Below are 26693 nucleotides of genomic sequence, written 5' to 3'. Positions count from 1 at the left end.
TTGTAATGCACGTTATATACAGTTACTTATGCTTTGTTGGTAATATCCCTTACAAAAAGTTTCACGTTTGTCATTTATGTTCTAACTTTATGGTTTTTTTTTTTTTTTTAAGATAGAGAGAAGAGAAGAGAGAGAGAGAGAGAGAATTTTTTAATATTTATTTTTCAGTTTTCGGTGGACACAGCATCTTTATTTTTATGTGGTGCTGAGGATCAAACCCAGCGCCCCGCGCATGCCAGATGAGCACATTACCACTTGAGCCACATCCCCAGCCCTGTATGGTAATTTTTAACAAAAATTTTTTCAATTATTTGTAGCCAAATTATGATTTATGCCAAATATAAAGTCACCTACCTCATCCTTATAGTAAAGATACATCTGTTCCAGTATTTTCATTTATAAAGTTTTAATTAACATGAATTTGGTACATGGGATCAGTAAGGATCTAACTTTTTTTTTCCTAGTAGTTAATTCTTTCCTTAGCTGTATGATATTAAGCTCATTAATATTAGGTTGGTTTTTGAACTTTAGTCTGTTCCATTCAACACTAACTTCTTATAGATCTATAATACTTCTTTATGTGTGGTCTGTATCACTGTTTTTTTAAAGAAAATTTACTCTTCCAGATTTGTATTTTGCCAAGCTATTTCCACCTATCAAAAACATGTGACCTCTAAAAGGAATTGGCTAACATACACAAGATAATGTGGAAGACACTGTCCTTATCAAAGTCTGATTCAAGCTGAAGTTCTCTAGTCCTTCATAGAGAGACTCTATATTATCTGTTACTATTGTGAATGGGGTTATTCACAATATTATAGTAATATTCAATATAATAAATAACATACTAATATAAGAGATTATAATAAAATATGAAATAAAATATTCATTCAATACTATAGCTGTGGTAAAATATACGCAAATGTACCACTTTAACCTGTTTTTTTTTTTCTTTTTTGGTGGCACAGGGGATTGAACCCATGCTAGTAAGTGTTCTACTACTGAGCTACATCCCCAACCCTATTTGTTTTATTTTGAGTTGCCCAGGCTGCCCTTGAACTTGGGATCCTCCTGCCTTAGCCTCCCAAGTAACTGGAATTACAGGTATCTGCCACCACAGCTCAATTAAACCATTTTTAAGTGTACAGTTCGGTGGTATTAAGTACATTCACATCATTGTACAATTACCACCATTATTTGTATCTTTGTGACTAAATTTTGATAACATACAGAAACAACAGTTTTCAAATATACATTTTATAAGTTGGCCACTGTGCTCTTTTATTGATTCTAATTGTTTTTTTAGCTGATCCTGACGTTAAGTGGACCAACTAATCTCTTTAAAAAGAGTTCTACCTCCAAGGAGGCACACTCTCTTACACAAATTTAGGGGCACTACCAGCCAAGCAGCCAATTTTCTATAATAATCAGAACAGTCCCCTATAACAAAGAATCCCAATCAACTTTCAAAAAGTGTTATACCGAGGCTGAGGCAGGGATATCACAAGTTCAAGGGCAGCCTGGGCAACTTGGAGAATCTCAGCAACTCGGTGAGATGGTATTTCAAAAACAAAAAAGGATGTGCTTAGTAATACAGCACCCCTGGATTCAACACCCACTATTCGGCGAGTGTCATGCCAGAATTCATGTAGGTGATAAACTATAAACCTTGAACCTAATTCCATTTTATTTATAAATCAAAGATTTTTAGTGTAATTTTAGTGTTCATGGATTTTTACAAGAGGCAACTACCACAAAAATAGAGGAAATCTTATGTCTGTTCTCATTATTTGTGGTAGTTATGTTCTACAAAGCTACTGTACACACAGAATTACCAAATACTAAACCACTGCTACCAGGGAAATTATAAGCACATGTGTATGTATGTGTATACATATGTATATATGCACACAAACTACCCATATGTGTATTCACACACACATACCCCTCACATACGTTATAAACTTGAATCCTAAAAACAAGGCATCCTAGTAGATTGTACGTTCTTCATTCAAAAGACAAAATGAAGTTCAGCAGTGTTAGGTAACTTGCTTGAGGCTACCTCACTAACAGGTGCCATAGCTGGGATTCAAACCCCATCTAATTGGCCCAAGACCCAGTTTGTTGCATTAAGTGCACTGCCCCACCTTCTTCATCCTGTAGGAAAGTTTGTGAAGTCTCATCTCTCCTGAGAACATGCTGGACTGACAACTCAAATCTTTGGCTGAAAATATCTAAGAAATCACTCTGAGTATTGATATTAGAGTAACAAATTTTAGCCAGCAGGTGAGTTCACAAATACGGAAATGAGAATCTACAGGACTAACTCAAATGTTTTATTTAGAACCTTGGTATGTGAGACAATTAATATACTACACCTATACCCTGCAGCTGAAGCCATCTCATCATGATGATACATATGTACTGTATCAGGTTACTTTAGTCTACACAATCAAATCATGTTTACATATTTAATTTTACTACCAATTACATTTACTTCTTCATATTATAACTTGGCCATTTATCAAATTAAAAAAAATATTTGAAGCATTCTATGAATTTCATTTCAGGTTAATAAAAGAGAAATTACAAAAATATTTATTATAATAGTCAGATTTGATGGAGTTGTGAGAAAGGCCTCTTCCTTTCCAATATTCAAGGCTCTAAATTCTTTATCCTTTATGACTGCAACAATTCAGAATTACAGTAAAACTAATGAAAAATAGCAGATACAGTAGGTATCCCTATCTTTAGGCTTCAATAGCCTATTGTAGTAAAGAAACATTCTTTTAGACTTCATCTATTATAGTTATATCTGTTAAAAAAAGGGGGGGATTTTTATCAAAAACCTTTTTGACATCTATTGAAATCAAATTATTTATCTTTTGGTATGCTACTTGGATGAGTTATATTAATACATTTCCTAACATTGAGCCATTTTTCCAGTTTTCAAATAAATTATTTAATATGCTTATATAATATTGCTTTTCTAAGGAACTGTCAGATTAAATAGCTAATATTTTATACAGAATTTGTTCTACATAGTAAGTGAAGTGAACCTAGAATTTTTTTTGTCTTATCAGATTCCTATAGAAAGGTTATGCTTCCTTTAATAATTAACCAAGAAGAATTTTCTTCTTTTAATGCTCAAGGAAATTATCTGATCCTTGAATGTTTGGTAAAAACTCACCTGTAAAAACCTTGTGAAGGGACAGTTCTTTGATAACTTTTAATTCCTTCCATGGTAATTGGTCTATTCAGGCTTTCCTCTTCAGTCAATTTTGATAATTTATATTTGCCTATAAAATGATCCATTCCATCAAGATGTTCAATTTATTAGCACAGAGTAAACCCAGAATTAAAGTAAAAATCTCAGCAATTGACTATATTCCCATTTTGATTTCTAATTATGAATTTTTTAATTACCTCTGCCAGAGGTTTATTTATTTTTATTCATCTTTTTAAGGATCAGCTTATGGACTTATCAATCCTATTTTTAATCCACTAATTTCTTTATATTTACCTATTTCTCTTTTCTAGGGTTCTTTTGATATTCCTTTTCTAACTTCTAGGATTGAATGCTAGGTCATTTATTTCTTCTCTAATTTATTTGCTAAAAGTAGTTAATCATTACTTTTTGTGTGCAGCTTTGTCGTTATTCCCTAAGGTTTTATATATAGTATATATTCTTCTTATAAATGGGTAATAAATGGCTACGAATGCATTTTGAATTTGTCTTAACCCAAAAGTTATAACAGTCCCCCCTCAACTAGAGGTTTACTTTACAAAGTTATTAATTTCTAGTTGTATAACAAAGTGCTATTAAATAGCTGAAAATTCAAAAGGCATGTTTTATCAAAATTGGTAATGATTCTATTTTTACATTTAACCTAAATACAGAAGAGTAAAGAAAATTCTTCAACAGGATTTTATGTATGTGTTTTCATGATTCTTTATTTCCCCCCATTTAAAGAGATATGTCCATGTAACATCTATTCAAAGAAAAACCTTATACTAAGCTTAATAAAGTTAAATTGATTAAAACTAACCTTAATTCTGTAACAACAGTGTTAGATCAACTGGAGGCTAGACCTCAACTCACCAGCAATGGTGATCCAAACAGACTTTATGTAACAGAAGGACCAACCCAATCCTTTCAAGCTTTTTTTTTTTTTTTAAACCCCAAGAGATGACCAGTGCTCATAATTCAGTGAAGAAACAGGGTGTCTTAATGACTTCCTGACTCATTAACTTAACCCCTAACTGCTACCCCACCCACTTGAATCCACAACATGATAGATACCTGATTCGATCACTTGTTCCGCTGTAACCCCACCGGCTCTCTACTTGCTGAAATCTATTGATGCAGCATTCCTTTCCTCTAAGGCAGCACCGTGGTCGGTCAATGTATTCCACTCGGGGTTTAGGATTGACAGTAAAATGAAGAAAGAGATTTACCACTTCACGATCTGACAAAATTCCAGATTGAGCAGGACCTGAAACAAAAATATAAATCTCAATAAAAGCCATGTGATTTCAAACTAATACTCCACTAAGTAACATGAATTCAATTCTAGAAGATGTCAAGTAAGAACAGAAAAATCTTAGCATATGTAATGTTAACATATATTTGAAGCTTCAAAAAATTCAGAATGTAAATGATGAAACCCTGTGGTAAACAGAAAGATCTCTGGATTTTTCTATCCACTCAACTCCTCAGAGTGCCACAGACTTTTGTTCACCAGAAAAGAATCATTCTCTATGATGGGGAACTACTTACAAGGGCAGCTAGTTACTCACCTAATGCCAATCTGAGGCTACCATCTGAACAATGGAATACATTCAGCAACAGACAAGGAATAGTGCCTTATTTCCAGATTTTAGATGTTCATTATAAAGTAAGAGCTAAGATCCAAAGAGCTGTGGAAGTAGCATACTATATATGCTCTGCTTGTTCCATTCACAGTTTCTAAGAAAAAAAATTCCAATGCCTTAAACTTATCCTGGAATAAATGCTGTTCCTCAAAAGGTTTCAGGAGATCCCTTCCAAAGCCAGTAAAAGCAACTGAAGTAATAAACTTCAAAACACTAAAAATTTGGTTTAGGAAACTCTTCTGGTTTTATTTATTTTTATTTTTTTAATATTTATTTTTTAGTTTTAGATGGACACAATATCTTTATTTTATTTTTATGTGGTGCTGAGAATCAAACCCAGTGCCTCACGCATGCTAGGTGAGCATACTACCACTTGAGCCACATCCCCAGCCCCATGATTTTAAAACTTGAAATTAAAAAAAAAAAAAAAAAAAAAAAAACTTTCAAATATCACACACAAAATATATTGGCATGCCAGACCTGATGAGGATGAACACTCCTCTCTCTCAGAATGAAAAGAACTAAGGAAAAGGATTAAAATGTTTAAAATTCATGATAAAAGCCAGGTGCAGGGCTGTAATCCTAGTAACTTGGGAGGCTGAGGCAGGAAGATCACAAGTTCAAGGACAGCCTCAGCACTTAGCAAGGCCCTGTCTCAAAATAAAAGTAAAATGCAGCTGGGATGTTGCTCAGTGGTTAAGTGCCCCTGGGTTTAATCCCCAGTACCAAAAAACAACAAACAAAAAACATGATTAAAAAGCAAAGATCAATATGCAGCCAACTAGTGGTCCTAAAGAAATAATAAATAGGATGACACAAAAACTCAAGCCTATAGGAAAAAATTTCCTTAGTTGAAAAAAAGTCATCTTTAGGTCATGAAAAACATGTAACTACATAAAGAAAGCAAAGTAACTATTAATAGAGCAGTAAAAACAAAATAAATAATTCAAGAAATCATATAAAAGGATATACTTAGGCATATCATCATCAAACTGCTAAAGACCAAAGATAATGTGAAACCTTAAAAACCCCAGAGAAAAAGTATACTTTTCAAAAAGCAATAATTACACTTCCTACTAGAAACAATGGAAGCCAAAAGAGAACAGAATTATATATTCAAATGTTAGATAAATAACTGCTGAAGTTCTCTATCCAAAAGCACATCCTCCCAAAACTGAAGGTAAGATAAAAGATATTTTTAGACCAAAAAAAAAAAAAAAAAGTGAAAGAATCTGTTTGTATCACACCTGTTCTAAAGGAATTCTGGTAGAAGCATGGCAACATAGAAAAAAATGAAAAGTACCAAAAAGGGCAAATATATTTGTAAATCTAAATGGTTGACTTTTTGTTTTGTTTTGTTTTATTTTTATGTGGTGCTGAGGATCAAACCCAGTGCCTCACACATGCTAGGCAAGCGCTCTACCACTGAGCCATAACCCACAGCGCTAGGTTACTGACCTTTAAAACAATAATACTATATCTTAAGGGCTTTTAAAATACATAAAGATTCAAAATACATGTTAACAGTAGCATCAAAGGCTGAGAGAGTTAAATATAGTTAGTTATTCAGGTTCTAGTGGAAATTTTACATTTAAAACCAAGTAAGAATTTTTTAAAAAAATATTATCTATCAAGGGTAATCCACTAAAATAACAACACAAAAATGTTTAATAAGCAAACAGAGAAGAAAAATAAAGAAACAAAAAAATCACTTGGTTCTTCCAAAATGAGAAAGGAAGGAAAGAAGGAAGAGGAAAGAACATAGGAAGATAGTGGATAGGGAGGGAGAAGGAAGGAAGAAAGGGAGGAAGAGGAGACAAATGGGAAAAAAAAATTGCAAGATGGTCAATATGAGTCCAAATATATCAGTAATTAAATGTAGAATAGGGTTGGGGTTGTGGCTCAGTGGTAGAGTGCTTGCCTAGCATGTGTGAGGCACTGGGTTCAATCCTCAGCACTACATAAAAAATAACATAAAGGTGTTGTATCTATCTACAACTCTCTCTATATATAAAGGTAGAACAATCAAATATTCCAAATAACTAGGTTTGTTGGTCAGACTGGGTGTTTTAAAAAATGTAGTCTATAAGAGATACCTAAAATAAACAGATAATGTAAAACAAAGCTAAATAAAAGGATGGAGAAAATACAGAATATATAAATTTAATTTTTAAAAAAGCCTGGTAAAGGGGTTGGGGTTATAGTTCAGCAGAAGAACGCTTGCCTTGCATATGTGAGGCACTGGGTTCAATCCTCAGCACCACATAAAAATAAATAAAATAAATAAAGATATTGTGTCCACCTTTTGAAAAATCTTAAAAAAAAAAAAGCCAGGTAAAACTATCAATATCAGAAAAAACATTAAAACAAGAAATTTTACTAGATTTAAAATGGAATATATCATAAAGAGAGTAAATAATAATAATATAGCAATCCTAAATTTGCATCTAATGATATAATTTCAAAATACACAAAGAAAAAAAAACTTATGAAACCAAAAAGAGAGACTTTCTCAACCAAAACTATTAACTTACTTCTTAGGAACTGCATAAGAAACAAAAAGAAAAACAGTAGATATATAGAAAATCTGTATATCACTAGTATATTTTTTTCATAGATATAGGATTATTCAATTTATTTAAGAGGTGTAGGACTGTTCATACTTTTCTCTACCCAATAACCCAGAATACATTCTTCTCAAGTATACATGGGTTTTTATTAAAACTGGCCACACGGTGGGCCATAAAGCAAGTCTCAACAAACTTCAAATAAGTGAAAAGATATAGAATATATTCTCAGAAAACACTGGAATTAAATTGGAAGTCAGTAAGCATTCTTGCACAGGGAGACTGATTATTAAAATAGTTTTAAACAGGCCTTTAGTGAAGTGATAGCCTTACCAGCTGCAAACTCCTCAATTGTCATCAGTGGGAACCGGATTAAGGAAAGTGCTTTTCCTAGAACTTTCTGTTTATTTGCAAAAGTAACAGGTAATTGTTGTCTCTGACATTCTGCTTCTGCCCAGCGTACAACAGCTCCAAAAAGTCGACTTTCTCGAATACTAAGCGTGTCTCTTTCTAGAACAGCACAGAGTGTGTCTATAAATAAAATACAAAAATAAATCAAATAAGGAATATTTTGTTCTCTAACAAAGCAATATTGATAGACATGCTCATACAAAGTATTTAAACCTCAATGAAAAAATAGGTTACATAATTAAAACCATAGATTCTATGCCTTAAAATATTCTATATCTTAAAATAGCCAGGCATGGTGGCACACACCCATAATTCCAGCAATTGAGAAAGCTGAATAAAAGCAGGAGGATCCCAAGATTGAGGCCAGCCTCAGCAACTTAGCAAAGACTCTGTCTAAAAAATAAAAGGGTTGGGGATGTAGTTCAGTGGTAAAGCATCTCTGGGTTCAATACCCTGTACAACAACAACAAAAAAAGCTTTTTTTAAAAGAAATTGGTGTAAGGTTAACATTCAGATTTTTTTGGTAGTGGGGATTGAAACCCAGGGCCTTACACATGCATTCTCCACCACTGAGCTACACCCCCAGCCCTTTTTTAAAATTTAATTTTTGAGACAGGCTCTAAATTGTGCACTGGCCTCAAATGGGATTCTTCTGACTCAACCTCCCTAAGCAGTTGGGATTCCAGGCATGCACCACCACACCCAGCTTAACATTCAATAACATTCAATTTATTACTCACCATATATGCAAGTTTAGATATGATATCTCTTTGTATATTCATGCTATTTATTTAGCAAATTCAAATATCCCAAATATAATTAATAATGAATGAGCCACAGAAAAAGCTTCCAAGTTATCACATAAATTTATAAAGTTTACGGATTACAATTCATTCATTCATTCTGCAAATATTTTTTCCAGGCACTGATTTATTGTTGAATAAGAAATTAAAAATCCTTGTCTTTATGGAGTTTACACTCTTTTGGGGAGAAGCAGATTAAATACACAGAATTATGTGTTAAATACATGTGCGTAAAAATAGCAAGGTAAGGGTGTCAAAAACATCTTAAATAGCATGGTTTGAGAAGGCCTCATATGAATCAAGATTGAAGGATGTGGGGAAGTAAGCCAGAAAGAGGAGCACTGCAGGACAATGAGTGTGAAGACTCCAAATCTAAGTGTGCCTGGCATATTTGAGAGGCAGCAAGGAGTCCCATGAGGCAATATGGGGTGAGCTAAAGAGAAGTAGGCAAGGAGGCCAGAAACATGGAGAGTGGGGTACAAAATGTAGCACTCCACAGATCATCTGGCTTTCAGTCTGAGTGAAGTAGTATATTCCAGGAGGGTTGTGAGCTGACAGTTTTTGCTCTGAAAGGATCCTCCGGCAGCTGTTTAAAAAAAAAAAAAGACTATAGTAGTGGCAAGGTTGGAAGCAAGATCAATTAGGAGGTTCTTATACTAAGATAAGACCAGGAGGGCATCAGTGGATGTGATGAAAACTGATCAAATTCAGCATATATTATGAAGGAAGACTCAATACATTTCCTAACAAATTGGATATGGGATGTGATAGAAGAGAGGATTTAAGGATAATGGCAATGTGAGCACTGGAAGGATGAGAGTGGCATTATCTGAGATGGGGAAGATTACAGGAGGAACAGGTTTGGGGCAGGGGAAAGAACTGAAGTTTCATTTTGGACATATTGAGTTTAAAATCCCTATGTGACATCCAAGTATAAATGTACCTCAGGTCCTCACTTAGACTCTTTTCCTCTTATCAGAGTCAAAATTAAAATAAATTCAGTAATTTTTTAGGCAACAGCAGCCCAGAAGCAGTGAGTTAAGAAGACAAAAATGTTTTATAGGCCAACATACTAGGATGAAATAAGCTGCAATCTAACAGGGACAAAGAGAAAATACGTGAAAAAATAAATGTAAGTACTTTAAAAGCATAGTAGTCAAGAGTCCTACACACAGAGAAAAAAAGACTTAAGGGCTGGGGATGTAGCTCAAGCAGTAGCGCGCTCGCCTGGCATGCATGCGGCCCGGGTTCGATCCTCAGCACCACATACAAAGATGTTGTGTCTGCCAAAAACTAAAAAGAAATAAATTTTTAAAAAAATATTTATTTAATTTTTTTTTTTTTTTTTAGTTTTTGGCGGANAAAAAAAAAAAAAAAAATTAAATAAATATTTTTTTAAAAATTTATTTCTTTTTAGTTTTTGGCAGACACAACATCTTTGTATGTGGTGCTGAGGATCGAACCCACACCGCACACATGCCAGGCGAGCACGCTACAGCTTGAGCCACATCCCCAGCCCCCCAAAAATAAATATTAAAAAAAAATTCTCTCTCTCTCTCTCTAAAAATAAACAAATTCTACCTAAATTGCACATTTAAATGTAGAGAATCTTAAAAAAAAGACTTAAATAATAAGTATTTCATAACCCCTGAGTGTTTCACTGTATAAGTACAATAACTATTACTTATAATAAGCATTAATAAGTGCAAGAATCTAGATTTGATTCAAGTACACATAATTTAACAGATTAAGCAAAAAGTTTTAGATGTCTTTCTCAAATGGCCAAAATAAATATCTTGGTTCTTAAAAAGTAAGATTCTTAATATATAGTATAGTAAATATGTATAGTAAATTCATAAAACTTATTCTCTAAAGAACTTAACATAAATTATGCACTAGTATAAAATATCTAACCGTTATACTTTTACATTTTTAAATTTAAAAAGTATAGCATGCTTATATATAGCAGAAAACAAAACATTAATATGATTAAATTACCTAGAAGTTAAAAATTTTAAAAAAAGATTTTTGCAACTATTTACACTTCATATATTAAAAGTCAAAAATATTTACTTAATATCACAGATAGCTAACATTCAAAGACTTTAGTTCCCAGAACATCGTTGGGGGTCAACAGTATATTAAAAACAACTGGTTTGGGGCTGAGGTTGGGGCTTAGTGGCAGAACACCTGCCTAGGACGTGTGAGGCACTGGGTTTGATCCTTAGCACCACATAAAAACAAAGGTATTTTGTTCATCTACAACTAAAAAAAGTTTTTAAAAATGCATTGGTTCAACATAATTTTTTTTAAATCACACTTTCTTCTTTCTGTTGTAGCTGAGCAAATTTATGAAGTTTTTTCACAAATTAAATGAAAAGCAATACACTTAATCCAAAAGCAATACACTTAATGATCTTAACAGTTAATCATTCAATGAAAAGCAGAAGACTTTCTACCTACATGTTTGTTTGCTAATAACCTGAATAAAGAGAACGCATAGTAAATTTAACTATGCCACATACACACAAGAAGCACATCAACTGTCCTTAACATATGTAAATTCATTTTGTTGTATTAATGTGACATCTTCTTCCTTTAGCAAAAAGCTGTCTCTTTCCCGCTTTGGAACTCATGGTCAAATCCCAGAAAAGGAAAATTCCCAAATCTAAGACTGTAACAGGGGTCCACTTCATGTTTTGAGTATAAACCTTGCTGCTCAACCACAGGTGGCTTATTTTAAAACTGACATTTCACCCACCCCCTTTTCCTTCCTCTCACCTACCTTCCCTATCAAGGGAAATAAGACAAACATTTTTCTTATTCCAGGCTAGGCTACTGTGTCCTTCATTGCCCAGAAGGGTGTCACTACTCACAAGAATAAAAACAACCCAACTGGAGCAACAGCTCTCTCAAGGACACCCAGTGGACACTAATTACTAATCTCTACCGATAATATTTGGATCCCAGCCCTTATATCCCTCTTTCAAAAGCCCTGTGTTCCCCCTGGCAGGGAAAATCCTATATTTTTCCTTTATTCGAAAATCAATGAAACTTTTCTCAAAACCTTGTCATCATTATTAGATCAGAAAGAGACAAAGGACCAAGCTTCTGATATCAAGACAGTTATAAAATAGCTCCTGAAGCCAGCTCCTTCCTTCTCTCAGCTCCTAGACTTCTCTGTAATTCCCAATTTTTCACACATGCATTTCAAGGAAACTGGCCTGTAGGGTTGGAAATAGGTAGAGGGACACAAGGTCTTCTAGTGGCAGGTGTAGTAAAATAAAAAATTACAGCTGAAGGTCTAATAAATATTGTAACACAACAGATTATGTTTCATAAATATAATCCTGGATTTTAATATAAGCAACCATGAGTCAATTCAAATCAACAAATATTTATAGGGTATCTACCATGTGCAAGGCATTTACTCTTCCAAAGTCCCAGGCTCCAATGGCATGACTAATGCAAGAGCTATTTATATAACAATATAAGTTATCCAGATGTAAGCAGTGTTATTTCAAAGGAGAGTATCTGTAAATCAACAGATACAATGTGCAGGTGCTAAGAGTAACACAATCTAGTCCCTGCCCTTCAGTATAATGCAAACAATCCATAAATTCTTTACAACATACTGTGCAAGAGACAGGTAAACTCACAATGGAATGTTATGTAATTATAACAGAGGAATATACTAAGTGTCATGGAAAAAGGTGGGGTGTCAGTTCTCAAGAAATGATTTGCTACAATGGTATAATCTGAACCAACTCCTTTTGTTCTGAAAGGATCTCCCTGGCTAACTCAATGAAAACTGTAAGGTGAGAAAGAAAAGCATCATTCTAGAGTCAGTCCAGTTGGTCAATAAGTATTAACTGAACACATACAACCTTCTGCTGTCTTTAGTGCTAGAGATGCAGTGGTAAATAAGTGGTAATTAAGATCTGTGCCTTTAAGGAGTTTATAGTCTGGGAGTGGAAAGTGGACAGTCAACACACATACATATACCTAGGTACCAATATACATTAAAAGGAAAATAAATCAGAGTAAAGGATTGTTTAAGTGTCTAAGAAAGTCTGAGATATCTTAGGTCTCAATCTAAGATCTGAGTGATTAAAAGCAGGTAGCTATACAAAGATTCGGGGGAAAAAAGGATTCCAATCAGAATGAATAGCAACTATAAAGAACTGAAATACAAATAATGCTGGCCAGTATATGTAGAACATAAATGAGGAGGGAAAAGAAGGTGACAGTCACATGTTGGTAGTGACTGCTAGTTATTTACCAAAAATATGTTTTCTCTTTCTGGGATGTAACTAAGTCTACACCCCCTAGCCTCTCCTCAAGTTAGGTGGTATCTTGTGACTGGATTCTGGATAACAAAATAAGGGCTAAAATTAAACATACAACTTCAGCGCCAACATTTTAAGTATGTGGGTACTTTCCCTGCCTATAGTTTCTCCCATATGCAGGCAAGATACAGGTAACAATCAGGCCCAAAGGAATGGCAGAGCCTTAAGAAATAGCCATCTGCTGACTATGACATTCCATTGGACTGTTATGTGAGTATAAAATAAGCTTACTTTTGTATTTGAGCCAGTATGTACTTTGGGTCTATTTTTACACAGCCAAGACTAAACTGTCCTGACTAATAGAAGGCTGGCTATATCATGTAGGGAGCCTTATCAGTTTTTAATTTGAACTTTACTCTAATTGCAATAGAAGCAAAGAAATAATACAATCCAATTTTTGATTTATAAAGATCATTCTCAGCCACCCGTGGTGGCACATACCTGTAATCCTAGCTACTTGGGAAGCTTAAGCAAGAGGATCCCAAGTTTGAGGCCAGCCTAAGGAACTTAGCAAGACTCTGCTTCAAAATAAAAAATAAAAAGACTGAGTATGTAGCTCAATGGTAGAGTACACCTGGGCTTACTCCCCAGTACCAAAAAGGGGGGAAAAAAAAAAAACTGTTTACAAGCAAAATCTAGCTGCTATGTAAATAATGGACCATATGGGATCAACAGTGGATAGAAAGTGAGACTAGAGGAGACCCCTGGAATTATCCAGGTGAGAGAAAATACTGGCTTAGACTAGGCAGTAGCAGCAGACATGGTAAGAAATGGTCAGATTCAAGATATATTTTAAAGTAGAGCCATGAGCCCCTAGTGGTAAGACTGCATATAGCGTGCAAAAGAAAACAAATAATCAAGAATAACTTCTTGGTTTTCTGTGTAAGCAATACAGTTCATGGTGGTGTCATTAAAGAAAACTGAAAAAAAATTGGAAAGGAACAGAAGAAATCTAACAAAGAATGAAGGGAGTCCATGCTTCTTTTTTAGCTGTTTTGTTTGAAATGTCTAGAAAATCTCCAAATAAAAAATGTCAAAACAGTTCAGTATATGAGCTTGGAGCTCAGAAGATAGGGAATATGTATTTTCTGTTCACCATCATAAAGTCTGGATTAGCTCTCTCTAACCTCCTACAAGACAAAATTCAAATCCTTAGTCAGTCCTGTCAATAGATGGTCCTCTACCACCCTTATTCTGCACATGCTTCTTCATGTGGTTCTACTTACATTACCTAATACCCTCTCCTCTTCACTACCCAAATACTATACATTTTTTTAAGGCTTATGTCAGAACCTCCTTTGTCAAGATTTTCCTAACACTACCTAAATTTGAGATAATTTCTCCATTTTCTGGAGTTACACAGTAATTATTTTCTACATACCTAATTTAGAAAAGGCAAAAGTAACATTTTGTTATATGCCATCTCCTCTTAATATTATTAATCTAATTTTACACATTTGTTCCTTGATTCTCAAATGTTTCCTTAACAAGACAAAACATACTTTACCTTTCTTTATATTTCCTACAGGGCATTATATACAACATGCATATGGACATTCTTATTTATTTGATATCTTTTAAAAGGCAACGAGTGGGGCTAGGGCTGTGACTCAGTGACAGAGTGCTCGCCTAATACGTGTGAGGCACTGGGTTCGATCCTCAGCACCACATTTAAAAAAAATAAGTAAAATAAAGTTATTTTAAAAAGGGCAATGAGATAATTAAGACTTTTGGGAATATTCTCACCAAAATCAAAGAAAGCAAAACACAGAGGTAAACTTCAATCATTTTGGAAAACCACTAATTTAAATATACCTTATTCTCTAACAAGACTCATAAAATAAAACATTACTGTACTTAAAATGTAAAAATTTAGTTCACAAGGAACTTACCTATATCAATATCAGTAAACCCTTCTGCACTTATAGCATCCACTGTGCTTTTGTCTATAGTGTCCAGACAAAGACTAGCAAGCTGAGGTTCATCAAATAATCGAGCCTAAACATAAGGAGATAATTTTTATTTTCATAGTTATTTCACCTTCAGGCTGTACATATTCAAAACTGATACTATAAACAGTTATAATTCCTCATTATATAAAAATACCTATTTAAAATAATTAAAAAATCTTTATTCTACAATTAGAAATAAAAAACTAAATATACAAATGCCAAGTGAGGCATGGGGGTGCATGCCTGTAATCTGGAGACTGAGGCAGGAGGATCACAAGTTTGGGGCCAGCCTTGGCAACTTAGCAAGACCTTAGGCAACTTAGTGAGACCCTGCCTCAAAATTAACAAATAAAAAGAACTGGGGATATAGTTCAGTCCAGCCACTGATTTTTTTTTTTTAAACACATTTCCAATTTTAATTGAAAGGAAAGAAGGAATGTAAGAACTTTAGAGCTTCGAGTTGGGGTTGTAGCTCAGTGGTAGAGCACCTGCCTAGCATGTGTGAGGCACTGGGTTTGATTCTCAGCACCATATATAAATAAATAAATATTACATTAATTAATTAATTAAAGGTCCATCAACAACTAAAGAAAGAGAAACTAACCTTTGGCGAAGGGGGAGTGGGGGGGGGATTTTAGAGCATCAGAGCTCTGGGAATCTCAGCAAAAACTAGGGCTAATAACAGAACAAATAAATATATCCAATAATATAAATAATAAAATGTTAATGCAACAATGACAACAAATGATCTATAACTATACCCCAAAATATGAATGAATTCCACACACTTAGTGATAAGGAAAAGTAGCCAGAGTATATATGATGAGCAAGAGTTTATATAATGTATGATTACCACCCAAACGTCAAGCTTAGAATATATGCTTTACCAGTTTGCACGTTATACCTCAAAAAAGAAAAAAAAAAAAAAAAAAAAGAAACTGTTTAAAAGCAGAGGATTAGTAGTCAAACTCAAATGAGATTTTTAAAAAGCCAACACTGAGGGGCTGGGTTGTGGCTCAGCAGTAGAGTCCTCGCCTAGCACGTGCAAGGCCCTGGGTTTGCACATAAAAATAAATAAACAAACAAACAAATAAATAAAAGGTGTTGTGTCCAACTACAACTAAAAAATAAATATTTAAAAAAAGAAAGTACTTGTATTAAAAACTTTAATTTACATATATAAATATTACATCAGCACAGTTTTTAATATTATAGAATGTTTGGAAACTCTCTTCTTGAACTTGTTTATATTAATTTGCTTTGTCAAGCTGCTAATAAATTTCAGCTCTAAATCTATATTAATAAAATATTAACTCTGTCATGTTATTTTCCTTTAATATTTTTTACTTGGAATTTTAGATTTATAAAAAAGTTGCAAGAATAGCACAAACACCCATATATCCTTTATCCAGATTTATCGATTGAAACATGTATCTAGCATCTACAATTTTGCTTGGCTTTATTTTCTCTCCCTACACACACACACACACACACTCTCTCACACACACACACTCTCTCTCACACACACACACACACACATTAGCTGAACCATTTGAAAAGTTGTAGAAACCATGGCCCTTTAACTTTAAATTCCTAAGAACAAGGAGATTCTTTTACATAACCACAGTAATTAACTTTGGTAAATTTACCATTAATACAATATTTTTATCCAGTCTCCTGGCTGCATTTCAGTTTTTCACTTGATTGTGATTATTTTTTATGACACTTTTCCTTTTAGTAGAGGATCCAGTCTAGGATCATAGTTCATGCATTTTTAAAAAAATATTTTTTAAAAAAATATTTTGTTATTTGTAGATGGACACAAAACTTTTATCTATCTATCTATTTATTTTTATGTGGTGATGAGGATTGAACCTAGTGCCTCATGCGTGCTAAGCAAACGCTATACCACTGACTCACAACCCCAGCCCCAAGTTCATGCATTTTTAAAGTATGAAACAGTACATTTTATGAAGTGAAAATTTACTACAACCAGACCAACTGCTTATAATAAATTTTCTGGCAAACTGAACTATATTTTTAGTTAAAAATTAATATAAAAATTAACCTTTTAATCTAGGAGGAAAATTCTTTGTAAAAATTATATTTTTCAGGATAGCAATTGTCAGTCACTCCTTATATTACACAGGCAATATTAAGTTTCCTACAAAATCTATCATTGTTATTTAGAGTAAAATATACTTTCTCAAATTTTACCTTAATATTAACTCTGATAACAGTTCATAAAAAAGTATTTTTCATTATATAAATCATGCTGGTACTGGCAATCTGTTTTATAGTGAAGCTTCCATAAACAGTCTCAACTAAATGAACATGATACAGTGCAAATAACTCACTTGTCAGGAGCAAGAAGTTCACATGACCCCATGAGTGAAAATTTGGACATAATATTGGGTTCTCAGGCCATCAAGATACTGAAAAGTTCCTTTTTTTAGTGATGCCTGTTAAATAACCTCTTCCATTCAAAGTGTCTAGAAACACTGGTGTCATTTGGAAACCTATTAGAAATTAAACTCTCAGGCCACATCTCAGACTTACTGAACCCGAAATCTGTACTGGTGGTGGTGGTGGTGGGGTGCTGGGGATTGAACTCAGGGACACTCAACCACCGAGCAACATCCCCAGCCCTATTCTGTACTTATTTAGAGACATGGTCTGAGCTGCTTTGCATATCACTTTTGCTGAGGTTGGCTTCTTTACTCATGATATTCCTGCCTCAGCCTCTGGAGCCACCAGGATTATAGGCATGTGCCCAAGCCCAGCTTAAATCCGTATTTTAATTGCCAAAGTTCAGTTTACTTATGTCTGAATTGTATAATTGAACTTAAAATGTAAAAGTTGCTAAGTGACCTTTTCCATATACACTAAAACCCCTTGAACAAATAACTTTGTGACTCTTATGAATATCAATTTACTTATTAGATTTTTTTCATAAATTAAAAAAATGCAAGGAGATAGCTTATTAGTTACATGGCTTTAGCCAAGTTATTTCCCCCTTTTATGTCTTTATTTCTTTACCTATAAAATGGTGATAATAAGAAAGCCTTTAGTTTGAACACCTATAGTTCACACAGTTATTGTAAGGACTAAATAAACTAATGCATACAGAACATTGAGAAAGGAGCCTATACAAAATCATCACCCAATACATTTTGCGATTATTACTATAATTACTACTACTACTACTACTACTACTACTACTACTACTACTACTACTACTACTGTTAGCTTAGTATCTGGCTAGATGGAGTTCTGAAATAATGTCCAAGAAGAGGTGACATCAACATGTTCTTCTATAAAGAAAAACTTAATGACAGAAGAATTTTTTCAAAAGGTACCACACATTTTCTTATAGAACAGAATGAACACTGAGCTGGAAACATGAGCTCTGAACTCTAGCTTCATCTGTTATGAGACTTTGGACAAGCAGGCAGTTAGCCCAGGTTTCAATTTCCCATTTCTAAAATGAGAGAGTTGAGCTAGAGGTCATCAGTGATTACCTCCAATACTAAAATTCAATAAGATTATATTTGTTTTGTTTTAAGGTTGGGGTCTCACTGTGTTGCCCAAACTGGTCTTGAACTTCTGAGCTCAAGTGATCTTCCCTACTTAGCCTCTGAAGTGCTAGGATAACAGGCATGTGTCACAACATCCAGCTGGATTCTATATTACTTTAAAAACAATTTTAAAAACAATTCATACAAGAACATTACAACACTATCTAAAAAGAGAAACTATTTATGTATAAAGTATGAAATTCAGATTTAGGCATTTAACAAATGATAAATAAATTATGTTAAAGACTGGTTAATGTTTCCATAGGTATGTTCAGATAATAAAAAATGATTACGGGGGCTGGGGATATAGCTCAGGTGGTAGAGTGCTTGCCTCTCATGCACAAGGCCCTGGGTTCATTCTCCAGCACCATCAAAAAAAAAAAAAAAAAAAAAAGATTAGGCTATAAACTTAAAATATATCAACTTTTTGTATGAATACTATACTTAATGAAACTTCAGAATGTGAAAAGACTATTTCATTTAAACCTAAAATTCTAATTCCTCTAGGAATGGGCCAGAAAGCTTCCAGAAACAGGTACAAAGATAGTCAATCTTAGAAGAATTGAAATATTTTATTTTTATTTCAGATCTGGCAAAACTGAGAACAAAGATGTCCAGAAAATTTCATGGCATCATATTCTCAATCACAGCAGGAACAACAATGGATCTTAATGCCAACTCCAATCCTAAGTAGCCATTTAACTTTTAGTTACAACACCCCACTTGTATAAGGCTTTAATTTCTTTACATTATTTGGCATTGTATTAATTTGTATTTCTAGTCTAAAACTTGTGAATCTGAAAGATACTGTAAAAATACAAATATACTTTAAAATAATGATCTGGAATTAATTTTTCAGGAAACACTAAATATTCACATATGGTTATGCTTACATTCAATTTTTAAGCTACAATGACACAGACTTTAGTTACATTTACTTACCTGAGTAAGTAACATAAAGGCATTATCTGCTCTAAGATGTTTGGTGAGAAATTCCACACAATGTGCTTCCAAGGCTGGGACTGCATATTTCTTAGCAGTATAAAGAGTGGTCATAACTGTTTCTGGGCCAATTTGAACTTCATCTGAATACAGGAATCTGCAAAGCAATTAGGAAATTTGCAGAGATGATCAGCACTATTTTAGATAAGAAATCAACCAGAGCTAACTAAACCTTTAAGGAATATTTTAAAAGACAATGAGCAAACTGAAAATCTGAAGCTTTTAAAAGATTCTACAGTCTTGTAAGCATTGACACATATATCATCTCATTTTATTCATATTCAATCCTGAGAAGAAGTGACTCCATTTTAAAGGGAAAACTGAGGTAAAGTAAAGATCACAAGATTACTTTTAGCATCCCATAGCTACTTGCAATAATAGTGGTTCATTTATCTCTCCACCATTTAAGGGGAGATAAATCTGCATTTGTAAATCTACAGATAGCTAAAGTCAAATAGAAAGGGAAATGTTTCTCTACATCAACAGGCATAGTGTGGGTACATGTTTAAGTTTCAATAAATACATGTTAACTGACTAGACAATTCAGTACTGATTGCCATATAACACTGACAGGGAAAACATTTTCATTTTTGGTAAGAAAAAAAGTTATCTACGGGCTGAGGTTGTAGCTCAGTGGTAGAGCGCTTGCCTCACATGTGATCCACAGCACCACATAAAAATAAATAAATAAATAAAATAAAGGTATTGTGTCCATCTACAACTAAAAAAAATATTAAAAAAGAAAATCCAAGAATCAGCCAAGAGGAGTGGCACACACCTGTAATCTCAGCAGCTCAGGAGGCTGAGGAAAGGAAGATCTCGAGTTCAAAGCCAGACTCAGCAACTTAGCAAGGCCCTAAGCAACTCAGGAAGACCCTGTCTAATAAAAATATGTAAAAGGGCTGGGGATGTAGCTTGGTGGTTAAGCATCCCTGGGTTCAATCTCTGGTCATAGGAAAAAAAGAATCATCTTCATTCATATTTTACTTATATAGTTTTTAAATAAGCCAAGATTTTAAAAGTATTAAAAGATTTTATAAGTATTAAAACTTAAGCATAACATTACAATTCTTTGTATTTTAAAATGACCACTTAAGCTCTCATATATATAACCTCTAAGGACAAGAGCACAGATAAATGACTGAATAACATCAAACTATCCCTGTTTTCTCCCCAGAGATGGGTTTCTAAAAAGATAAAGTTTAGGTTACATTTAATCTAATTGAAAGGTTTTTAAAAGGCTAAGGTGAAAACTTGATTTCATAAGGAAAAAGTCACAAGACCATGTATAACGAAATTTATATTACAACTCAAAAACTCTTATTGAGGACTACATATTAGCAGGCATTGTGATAGGTGCTAGAGATAAAAATATGGGGGCTGGGGATGTGGCTCAAGCGGTAGCGCGCTCGCCTGGCATGCGTGTGACCGGGGTTCGATCCTCAGCACCACATACAAACAAAGATGTTGTGTCTACTGAAAACTTTAAAAATAAATAAATAAATATTTTTAAAAAATGCTCTTTCTCCCTCTCTCTTTAAAAAAATATATAGGTAAGACAGCTTATAGCTTAACAATGAAATTATTAAGAAGTAACACCATAATGATAACAGAAGTATCCATTAGACACCAATACATGATAACTAATTTCTTAAGATGCTCCCCAATAAAACATGCCTTTTTCCACTCATAATGAATCTGCATCAACATAGTATGGATCACTTTAATCAACAGAATGTGGCTCTGTGCCAGTTTGGGGCCTATACCTTAAGGATACTGGGAGCTCCTGATTTGTGCTCTTGGGAAACATCAGCCAAGAAATCAAGCTACTCTGCTGAAGAGACTAGCTAGAGAAGGTTCCTAGAGAGGATCTGAGATTATAAGGATACGGAAAAAGCTTAGCCATTCCAGAATCTGAGTCATACCTTCAGATAACTCCAGCTCCTGTTACTACCTGGTACAACTATGTAAGAGACCAGAAAAAATTGCCAAACAAACCACCCAGGTTATCCCAGACAACCCACATTACTATAAAAGATAATAAAACTATTGTTTAAGACACTAGGCATTGCAGTGATTTATTCTACAGTAACATTTAACCAAAACATGATGTCAGAGATTAGATGAGCCAGTGCATGCTTCTACCTCTGGGGTAGAAGTAATGATTAAAAAAAAGAAAAGAAAATGGAAATCTTGAAGATTATCTGTAGTAATTAAACGTGGAGATTTAAGCAGAAAGACTGCAAAGTTGGAAGATATGGAGCTCTTTTCTAAGACAGGCATTAAAACAAGAAAAAGACCATGAGGAATCAGGTTTGGGACACTGAGTGGATTGGGGGTGGGGACAAAGATCAAATCACAAAGGTTTTGTGTGCCTGTTAAGTTTTTAAATTTCATCCTACAGGCAAAAAAAAAAAAAAATACAGAAAGAAAGAAAAGAAAAGAAAGGAAAGGAAAGGAAAGAAAAGAAAAGAATGAGTGAATCATTAAAAGATTCAAAGGAACCATGATACTTATTTGCAATATTAGAACGATAATTGTTAACAACATTGGTAGAGAGAGTTAAGTCTTGAAAAGGATGAGAAATCTGTACAACAAAATGAAACCAAATTACAATGAGAGTCAAGCCTACAAGTCACTTCCCAGATGACCCACAGAATCAGGACCAAGAATAAACTAGTTTAAGCACCAGAATTTTGGGATTCTTTATAGCATTATAAAGCTGACAGGAGATAATACTAAGTGAGCCTGCCTCAAAAGGCTATAATCTGAAATGTGAGTCCACATAAGGTACATAAGAACAGTAAATGGCACACAGCAAATACTCATCAAAGATGTTTTTATTAAAGATAGGTCCACCTGCATAGGTACCAGACATCTCTATGTGAAAGTCCAGTTGAAAATTAAAGTCTGGAATACGCCACGCATTAATGGGGGAAAAGAAGATGCTGACGAGGACAACATCCTAAGGAAGTTACCCTTACAGTCATTCCTCCATTTCGCTGCTCCCCTTTGCAACAAAATGACATGATCGATTATACTAGCTGTCTGCAGTTCCTCATCTCCCATTTTCTCCCCAACCTCCTCTAGTCAGCCAAAAACACTCCACAGGGTTATATCCACAGTTGCCCTCTCATCAAAACTAATCATTATCAGGCACAGTGGCGCACACCTGTAGTCCCATCCACTGAGGAGGCTGAGGCAGGAGGATCACAAGTTCAAAGACAGTCTCAGCAAAAGCAAGGAGCTAAGCAACTCAGTAAGACTCTCTCTCTAAAAAAAAAAAAAAAAAAAAAAAAAAATTACAAAATAGGGCTGGGGATGCGGCTCAGTGGCTGAGTGCCCCTGAGTTCAATCCCCAGTCGCACCCGCTCCTGCCAAAAACCCCAACAACTAATAATCAATTCAATGTCATTTGACCCAACTCTCAAAGGTATTTTACATAGCTGGCCACTTTTCCACTCCCTCTTTCTTCAAACATTATCTTCAACTTGACCTTTAGGATTCCACTAACAGTTGCCTGTTTCATTTTATGATCCTTTTCTGTGGCTACATCTCCACACACACTGGAAGATACCAGCACTCATCCTTGTATCTCTCTTCACAATCCATATCCGTTCCCTACATAATCTCATTTGGTCTAATCATTTAAACACAATTCATTCTTTCTTTTTTTTCTTGCCTGGACTACTATAAAAGTCTTTTAATTCATCCTACCGCATCTTATTTTATTCCCCCTATGGTCTGATCTCCAAACAACTATAAAAATGAGTTTTAAAACACGTAAACCAAATCACAGCACACCCCTGGTCAAAATCCTCCACATACTTTTCATCACATTTAGATGAAACTCGAAGTCCTTCATTCTCTAAAGTCCTGCATGATCCTGTCAGGGTTTGTTGTTGTTTTTGGCTTTTTTATTTTATTTTATTTATTTTTTTAGTTTTTGGCGGAACAACATCTTCGTTTGTATGTGGTGCTGAGGATCAAACCCAGGCCGCACGCATGCCAGGCAAGCACGCTACCGCTTGAGCCACATCCCCAGCCCCTGTTTTTGGTTTTTTTAACCTTATCTTCTATTACTTCCCTCTTGTTAAAAAAAATACATATATTTTTTAGTTGTAGATGGACACAATATTTTTATTTTATTTATTTATTTAATGTGGTGCTGAGGATTGAACCCAGTGCCTCATGCATACGAGGCAAGTGCTCTACACTGAGCCATAGCCCCAGCCCCTATTACTTCCCTCTTATTCAGCTCGAATCACACTGGTTTACTCTGGCAGTTCTTCCAACAGTAGAAACTCAGCACCTAAAACATACTTTTTCTTGCTTAGAATGCTTCTTCCCCCATAGGCTTGATCATTTTTCTTCAAAACACTCATCAGTATTTATTAGATTATAAGCTTTATGTTGGCAGAGACTTCTTCTTCACTGCTATATACCAAAACCGAAACCAGTGACTGGCACAGGGAGGCATATAACAATGGTCAAATGAACAAATGGAAGAGGGCTGGAGCTGGAGCTCAGTGGCAGAGTGCCTCCCTCGCACATATGAGGTACTGGGTTCGATTCTGAGCACCACATAAAAATAAATAAATAATGATATTGTGTCCACCTACAACTAAAAAAAATATTTTAAAAAAATGAGCAAATGAAGAATATTATTTAAAGGGCAAGCAGTTCAAAGTGAGCAGTTTTTAAAATGGCTTTCAAACCTAAGTTCGTAAGTCTTTACTAGGTAAATACAGCATCTATGCTTCAGTCAGGCAATAACTAAGTTTAAAAATGGGCCTAGGGGGGCTGGGGATGTGGCTCAAGTGGTAGCGCGCTCGCCTGGCATGCGTGCGGCCCGGGTTCGATCCTCAGCACCACATACAAACAAAGATGTTGTGTCCGCCTAAAACTAAAATAAATAAATAAGTAAATATTAAAAAAAAAAAACAAAAAAAATGGGCCTAGGTTCAATTTCCACTACAGAAAACAAAAGCAAACAAAACAACAACAAAAAACAGCCTACGTAGCAATTTCAGAATAGAAACAATAACTGAAGGATGAATATCATGAAAATACAATGCACTAAAAATAGAAAATGAGAAATGAAACTGCACTGTGCTACATTTCAAGGACTATAAAAGCAACTTATTTTCTATTGATGAGAAAGGACTGATTAGCACCTTCAATGAAAAGATCAAACATACATTTTTCATTCTACAGTCAATCCTAGCAATTTCAACACTTTTTCAAAGGAAAAAAACTCATGATATTTTTACATTGATGGTTCTCTAATTTAGCCATAAGTATCATTTAGGGAGAGTACTAAAAATGCTCTCAAAGTCTCATCTCCAAAAGTAATACTGTAAGGAGAAAGGAAAGATAATCTACTTGATCCTCCTAGTCAATTTCAAACCAAAAACCAAAATGACCTAGAAAATGGCCCCCCACAAGAAATAAATACAACTGAATACTGACAATATAGTAAACAAAGAGAAAAGAAGGGAAAAAAAGGACCATCATCTTGGTGTTTCCTTCTATCCTTGTCTTTAGGTATGCTTGCCTGTTTCTTTCAATAGTTGTAATTACTTTGCATGGAATTCTAAATTCTATTTATTATAAACATTTTTCATATTATTACCTGGTTTTTACAAGTGTCAAATTTAGTGACTGCATCATATTCCATCAAGTGGAATATAATGTTTACCTAACCTTTCCCTACAGCTGACTTCTTCCTTGTTATTATAAATAACACTACTGTAAATATTTTGTACAGAACATTCTTCTAATATTTTGATGCTTCCTGAGTGTGGAAAGAAAACCTATAGTAAACTATTTTCCAAAAGGGTTTTTGAACCCCATCTTTGTCAAAAGTGCTCCTCAGAAGTGAACTTAAAAAAAAATGGTGTCAAAAGAAGGGGGAAAGTATCTCATTGTTTTAAATTGCACTTCCTTATTTACTAAGATTAAATATTTTTTGTTAATAAGTTGTACTTTTCTTTGATAACTAAAAAATCCTGTCTTTTATCCATTTATTAATGGGATTTTAGCATTCATTTCTGATTGTGTGAACTTTATATTCAATTTCCTATTGGTTCCTGATTGAGTGGTGAGCCTTTGCGGGCTCTCCATTGGATTCCAATGACCTGTCCCCGATTCAGTATGGCTCAAGATGCTGCTACCTTAAAAACAACACATTCTATTCAGGCAGCCAAAAACGTCTTGGTATAATGAAACACACATGGTCTTCTGTGTGAGCTGGCTCCATTACTTTGGACTAGTTACTTTTCTAGGCCTCGGTCCTATTATAAAATTGGGAAAAATACCTACACCTCCCTAACAGGGAGGGCTGTTGTGATAAAAAGCTAATTAATGCCTAACTAGTACATCTCTTCCACTAAACAAAATCAATCAGATGTGACTCTACTATCCTAAAATATTGACAGAACCAAATATAATACATGGCAAAATTCGTTTTTGAGCAAATATGACCTCTTATGCAGAAACACAAGGCAAGTAAAGACATGTATTTGTCTTGGTTATTCACTCTCCTGAGGCTTGACAACTAACACGTTAATCAATAACTTTTTAAAAAGTAAACAAAAATACAAATCTTGCAAGCGGGCAATCAGGACAACCTCGACCATCCTCTACTCTGACCACTTCTCCTAACTCAGGCCAACTGAAATGTGCAGGCGCCTTCAACGGTAGGACGCACGCTGGTGGAGACAGACACCAACATCTACTCCCAAGACCAGCAGATGCCGCCCGGCTTGCGGGACGACTCCAACCTCTGGGAGCACACCAGCTGGGCGCCACTCACCTCAGCAGCGCCAGGAAGGCGGCGGGCTCTACGTCCGGCAGCTCGATCTCGGCCGACGTGGTGGCCATGCCGCCGTTGAACATGGCGTCGAAGACTGCGCTGCCGGCTGCCAGCACGAAACGGTGTGCGGGGATGCGCTGCGGACCCCCAGCGGCGGCAGCGCTGCGGCCCTTGCCCAGTACGAAGCGCACATCGCTCAGTAGCTCCGAGTTGAAGAGGAAAGCGAAGCGCTCCTTCAGCGACGCCTTGGTAGCCTGCCAGTTGTACAGCGGCTCCCGCTGTAGAGGAAGCAGGGGTCCCAGGGGCGCGGCGGCGCGAGGAGCCCGGCTCCGCCTCGGC

At 35.0% G+C, this 26693-nt stretch overlaps 1 protein-coding gene across 1 annotated transcript in view; it reads right to left on the bottom strand.

The window, feature by feature from the left end:
- Btbd1 (BTB domain containing 1) overlaps nucleotides 1-26693 on the bottom strand; it is a 51350-nt gene that overhangs the window by 9936 nt on the left and 14721 nt on the right. The window contains exons 2-6 of the mRNA XM_015492974.2: nucleotides 26355-26687; nucleotides 19478-19634; nucleotides 14898-15003; nucleotides 7776-7973; nucleotides 4304-4496 (exon numbers count right to left, since the gene is read on the bottom strand). Coding sequence (XP_015348460.1) covers nucleotides 4304-4496; nucleotides 7776-7973; nucleotides 14898-15003; nucleotides 19478-19634; nucleotides 26355-26687 — 987 coding nt within the window. The remainder of the gene's footprint in view (nucleotides 1-4303; nucleotides 4497-7775; nucleotides 7974-14897; nucleotides 15004-19477; nucleotides 19635-26354; nucleotides 26688-26693) is intronic.

The sequence above is a fragment of the Marmota marmota genome, unplaced genomic scaffold, assembly GCF_001458135.2.
Source record: "Marmota marmota marmota unplaced genomic scaffold, marMar, whole genome shotgun sequence".
Lineage (NCBI taxonomy): Eukaryota > Metazoa > Chordata > Mammalia > Rodentia > Sciuridae > Marmota > Marmota marmota.
This window is presented reverse-complemented; position numbering and strand designations above follow the sequence as displayed.